This window comes from Chenopodium quinoa, unplaced genomic scaffold (assembly GCF_001683475.1).
Source record: "Chenopodium quinoa cultivar QQ74 unplaced genomic scaffold, ASM168347v1, whole genome shotgun sequence".
NCBI classification, from domain to species: domain Eukaryota; kingdom Viridiplantae; phylum Streptophyta; class Magnoliopsida; order Caryophyllales; family Amaranthaceae; genus Chenopodium; species Chenopodium quinoa.
The window spans coordinates 1,969,932-1,975,931 of NW_018743574.1; the positions used below are offsets into that span (position 1 = coordinate 1,969,932).

The following is a 6,000-nucleotide window of genomic DNA, read 5'->3' on the forward strand; positions in this document are numbered from 1 at the left end:
TTTACGATGAAATGGGTTGTTTTGTTCAATTATTATGGAGTATTGTTTAATTTTGTACTACTATAGTTATGACATTTAAAGAATATTGGATGTTTTGTAATCTATAAATGATGATACATACATGTTCTTCATTTTTAAATTTCTAAGGTTAAGAATTTAATAAAAGTTGACTACACAAAATAAAGTGTGAACTATTAAGAGAGTACGGTAGATGATGAGATGAGTTGAGCTGAGCTGAGCTGAGCTATATGGTGTTGCTCGACTAACGTATATCACTTACACTAAGCTAACATCCAAGCTAGAGTTGAGAATTTGGCTTTTTGAGCAAATTTTTGAAATCAATTGAGCTTAAAAATAGTTGTGTTTAGTTCATGAAAATCTGAAATTGTGTTCTTTTCTAAAATACTAAATACTCTGTATAATAAAATCTAATTTCAAAATATTTATTTTCTTGAATTACATAGAATATCATAAAGCGTCAATTCACCATTTCACTATCAGATCTCTACTAATCATCAGGTAAATTGTCAATTCGCCAAGCATGTCTAGTATACAATGAACTATGTACATAAACCCTTATCTAAATTCTCTTTGGCCGACAACCAAGCATGTCAAGTGTACAACTATACATGCAAAAACCCTTATCTGAATTCACTTATATTGTGAGATTATTATTAATACTTCGTACAATATATTATGAACATATATGATCATGTAAATAGCGATTTCTATATTTTTTAAGTACATGAGAGTGAGAAATAGCTCAAGTGGTTAGAGTTTCCCTCTCAATTTCAAGGGAGAATACACAAAATGACAAAGAAGAAGAGAAAAAAGGGAATCCAACCTCCCCTTAGCTAACAACCACTAAAATTATAGGAAAGTCAAGTGACTATTATTTTGTTCAATTTACATATTTGCATGGATATTTGTGTGCATTGGTGTTGCTTCACATGGCTTTAAGACTACAGTGATATGCTAAGTCACGGACTCTATTGTTCTTGTCTTTTAGATGCCATTAAAGGCACTAGCTAAAGTTCATATCTCAATTATTGAGAACATTTCACTAATTAAACTAGGGTGGCTAATGGGGCATATATATTTAGATATGTTTAGAGAGCTTTTTCGGTTTAGCCTTATGTCACAATTTTAATTATTGGTGATATTGGTGAGGGAAAACTTGTAAACAAATTAGAGATATAAATATCCTCACATACACTATTCGTAAGAGTTTATTAAAAGAGGCAATTAATATTAATGAGGGAAAATAAGTAAGAGTACATAAACATTTTAAAAAATATAATTGTCCAAACATTATTAATAAAAGTTATCTCAAACTTTTATAAATTATTAAAGGTACGGTCGTCGTAGACTCATAGGGAATTTGGGACTAGGGATATATTCTTTCCTTCTCAATTCATTTACCCCATTTTCCTTAAGATATTAAGGTTCGTTTATGGTGTATAATTTACTTACAATATTTCTTTTTAATAAAGAATTATACTTGAATTAGATCATGTGCTAATCCACCCATTTTTCAATCTCTACATACATTCAATTTAATTTGTTATCTATATATAAATTGTAATGACTAAGGGACACGTAAATTGAGATGGATTGGGTATTTCTTTTGTCAAATAATACTCCGTAGGGCAGTTCATTGATCCAAGATCGAAAATTAGAATTTTAAGAACCGAAAACTAAACCGACTAAGCTAGGACCAAATCCGGACCAGACCGAAAGAACCGGTCCAAAACCCGGACCGGACCGCTTTGGACCGATTTAAGAATTTTTTAAAAAAAAATTCTAATTTTTTAAGAATTTTATGAAAAACTAAAAAAAAGTAAAGGGAAATCTACACTTTTTTTTTGTATAATTAGTACAAAAAAGCTCATAAATTTAAAGTTTTTTAAGCTTATTAAGGATTATCTTAACCATTATCTAAAGTTTCGCGCATATTTCAATAAAAAAAACGGTCCAAACCAACACTGGTTTTAATAGGGTTTTGGCCCGAATCGGGCCGAAGACCGGAAAAATAAATTTCTAGACCCGAAAATTGGGAAAATAAATCCGATCCCGGGTCGGTCCGAGGTGATCCGCTCCATTTATTCGGTCCGGATCGATTTATGAAAACCCCTACTCCATACTAATTATTGGGTTAATTTTAAAATAGTAGTCTTCACTCTTGACTTGGTGAAACAAGAGTACCCCATTAGCAAAAAAATCCAAAAATTATCCAAGTTGTTGCCCGTCTTACTAATCCCTAGTCAATAAAATTGACAAAGCGTAATTAATCTCATATCAATATATCATTGTTCCATATAAATCCAATGACGGCAAGAAAAGGGGCTCTCAAAAGAGAATTTACTTCTTCTAACTTTTTTTTTTTTTTTTTTTTGGACAAGAGCAAATGTACATCACAGATAAAGCTAAGAAAACTATAACCATTTATCAAAACTAGGGCCAAATTTTAATTTGCTTCACACTAGCTAACGGATCCATTTTTACAGTGTTTGAATTGATATTAAAATCTCTATTTTTTTTACTCCGTTTTTTTTTTCCTTTAAAAAAGTGTGAGATAATTATTATGAATAATATTTTGACAACTATTACCCTCTAAAATATTTATTTATTATTTACCCTTATTACTTATTAATTGTTTTTTTTTTATTCTTAAGAATAGTATGTGGACATTTATCCTCTAAAAATATTTGTCTACATATTTTTTTCTCATTAATGTTTCCTCCATGAGGCAAAATTAAGAGAGTTTTCCGCACATAACTAGTATTAAGAAAAGTAAAAAGTTTTCAAGGGATTTGTAAGAAAGTGAAATTAATTGGTCGGTACAAATATGAGAGGTAAAAGCTGTAAAATTTTCTAAAAGTGTTATAAATAGAGCAAGTTACTTGCATAGATCCTAAGGCACTTATAGTAAACCTCCTACGTACGGAGTTAAAACTTTTTATCTTGTAAAATATCTACACTAAATATAACTATAAAAATAATCGTAAAACAAGTTTGCAAAAGTAGTATATAAAATACTCGATAAACAAAAGTTACTGAATACAAACCAGTCTAATATCGTGAGATGGATGAAGTGTAGTTTTATTTATAGGATTAGTGTAAAGTTCAAATATTAGCAAATCTTTCAACTAACTTTTTTTAACAGCCCCTATTAAAAAAATTCTTATATTATTTTCTTAGTATGTAGTAGTAGTAATGATAGAAGTGTCGATGATAACTGAACAAATTATTACAAAGTACATGACACAATATCATTTTAACACACCATATCATCATTTTAAGCAAAGATAGAAAGTTGGAGTAAAGTAACGTTAAATTTCTCTTATTATTTCTGTAAATTGGTAACAAACTTTTGTACTTGTAGAGTTACAGCTATACCTCACTCCCTCATTCATTCATCTTGTGACTAAATTTCACGTTGGATTTTCCTATAAGAAGGCCACTCTTATTCTCACTCTTATCATTCATTGGTCATTCTAAGCTCTCCAATATGGGACCATATTCATTACTTACTCTTTTCCTTCTTTTTAATTTTGGTACATTTTTCACTACTTTAGCATGCCCTTATTGCCCATATCAACCACCTCCTAAGCCACCCAAGCCAGCTTGTCCCCCTCCTGAGCATCCACCACACTCGAAACCGCCTCATCATTCGCCCTCCGGAAAGCCACCGAGCTACCCTCATAAACCACCTCACCATGATCAACCCCATAAACCACCTCATTCTCCCTCCGGAAAGCCGCCGAGCTATCCTCACAAACCTCCTCATCATCAACCACCCCATAAACCACCTCATCATCCCTACAAACCACCTAAGCCGCCTTCCTCGAAACCACCTCACCATCCTTACAAACCACCTTACACACCTAAACCTCCTACAGGTTCACCACCCAAGTCTCCTCCTTACACTCCTAAACCACCTCATCATACCCCTAAACCTCCTGTTGTAACCCCACCTTACACTCCTAAACCACCTCACACCCCTAAACCTCCTGTTGTGACCCCACCTTACACACCTAAACCTCCGGTTAGCCCACCACATTACCCGAAACCACCCGTTGTAAGCCCTCCATACAGCCCACCTTACACTCCTAAACCCCCCACTGTGAGCCCACCATACACACCAAAACCAAGCCCACCATATAGCCCACCCTACACGCCTAAACCGCCAAGTGTGAGCCCACCATACACACCAAAACCACCAAGTGTGAGCCCACCTTACACACCAAAACCACCAAGTGTTAGCCCACCATACACACCTAAACCACCAAGTGTGAGCCCACCCTACACACCAAAACCGAGCCCACCATATAGCCCACCCTACACACCGAAACCACCAAGTGTGAGCCCACCATATAGCCCACCCTACACACCAAAACCACCAAGTGTGAGCCCACCATACACACCCAAACCACCAAGTGTGAGCCCACCATACACACCCAAACCACCAAGTGTGAGCCCACCATACACACCAACACCACCAAGTGGTAGCCCACCATACACACCAACACCACCAAGTGGTAGCCCACCATACACACCAACACCACCAAGTGGTAGCCCACCTTACACACCAACACCACCAAGTGGTAGCCCACCATACACACCAACACCAACACCAACACCTCCAGTAGTAACCCCACCATACACACCAACACCACCAAGTGTAACCCCAAGTCCACCAACAACACCGGAAACACCATGCCCACCACCACCGCCTTCGAAACAACCAACATGCTCCATAGACTCCCTAAAGCTGAACGCATGTGTTGACGTGCTAGGAGGACTAATACACATTGGCATAGGAAGTGGTGCTAAGGATGCATGTTGTCCCGTGTTAGGTGGACTAGTTGGGTTAGATGCTGCTGTTTGTCTTTGCACCACAATTAGGGCTAAGCTTTTGAATATTAACGTTATTCTTCCTATTGCTCTTCAAGTTTTGGTTGATTGTGGCAAGACTCCTCCTCCTGGATTCCAATGTCCTGCTTATTAGTTCTTTCTTTTTCTTTTTTTAATGTCTTTCTAAGTGATTAAAGTTTTGGTGAATAATAAACTTTATGTTATAGTTTACACTAGTACGTGTTATTATGAGCGGTTATTTGACAATCTGTATCTTTAATTATTTATGAGGTTTGACGAGTTACGTGTAGTATGCCAAAAGGATTGGATTTTATCTATGATCAGATTAGTTGATCATCATGATAATCGACATTTTGATACGAATTCAACAACATCACACATTTGATACATATTATATATAACATACAAGAATTTATGAAGTAAATTTTAAACATAAATCACCAATATGGTCAAATTCTTATGAATAATAAGGGCTTGTTTGGTTCGCCTTATTTTTGCTGGTCTGATCTGATCAGAATATCAAATTTGATCAAACTTTGACCTTGAATTTACGATAATCTATACGGAATAAATGTATGAAGTGAAGTATTGTTAAAAATTCGTAATAATGTAAATTCAAAAAATATCGTAATAATGTGTATTTTTATTAATATGTAATTTTCACAATTTTTCATTATGAAATTAAAGATATTTAGCAATAAAAAACTGCACATAAAATGATGATCTGATCTGAACTTTTTTTTATTATTATTTGAACTTAATAAGTAGAAATAAGGTGAACTAAACAATACTATAAGTGTGAGGGCTTCAAAAAAAAAACTATAGGAAGGTATAATGTAGTACTTGTAGACTGGTAATATGGTACATAAGTAAAAGGATAATGGAACAAGTTTCATATATCAAGAAAGGTAAGGTAATACAAAAGTAAATGACTTTTGTATTGGTTAATTTGTATTATTATTCACGTGAGAGAATCTACAAATTAAATGTCAAGGGGTGTATGATTGAATTGCAAGGCAATATTGTTATCCTTTTTCTAGCCTAGGGTTTTACTTTTTTTCTTTTGAGGTATGATTGATTGAGCATTTGAGCATGATAATTATGGTATTGTGGAGTTTTAAG

The 6,000-nt window shown here is 34.5% G+C and overlaps 1 protein-coding gene across 1 annotated transcript; it reads left to right on the top strand.

The window, feature by feature from the left end:
• The first annotated feature begins 3,470 nt into the window (after positions 1–3,470).
• LOC110681958 (36.4 kDa proline-rich protein-like) lies at positions 3,471–5,223 on the top strand. Its single transcript, XM_021858147.1, has 2 exons — positions 3,471–4,406; positions 4,440–5,223. The coding sequence occupies exons 1-2, from the start codon at positions 3,512–3,514 to the stop codon at positions 5,009–5,011; spliced, it is 1,467 nt and encodes a 488-aa protein (XP_021713839.1). The 5' UTR covers positions 3,471–3,511; the 3' UTR covers positions 5,012–5,223.
• Positions 5,224–6,000: the final 777 nt, after the last annotated feature.

What these genes read in the sequence shown, in the direction of transcription:
- LOC110681958 (XM_021858147.1), top strand. Translation starts at nt 3,512, where the DNA reads ATGGGACCATATTCATTACTTACTCTTTTCCTTCTTTTTAATTTTGGT. An exon ending in CTACACACCAAAACCACCAA is followed by an intron (nt 4,407 to 4,439) that starts GTGTGAGCCCAC and finishes CCAAACCACCAA; the next exon opens with GTGTGAGCCCACCATACACA.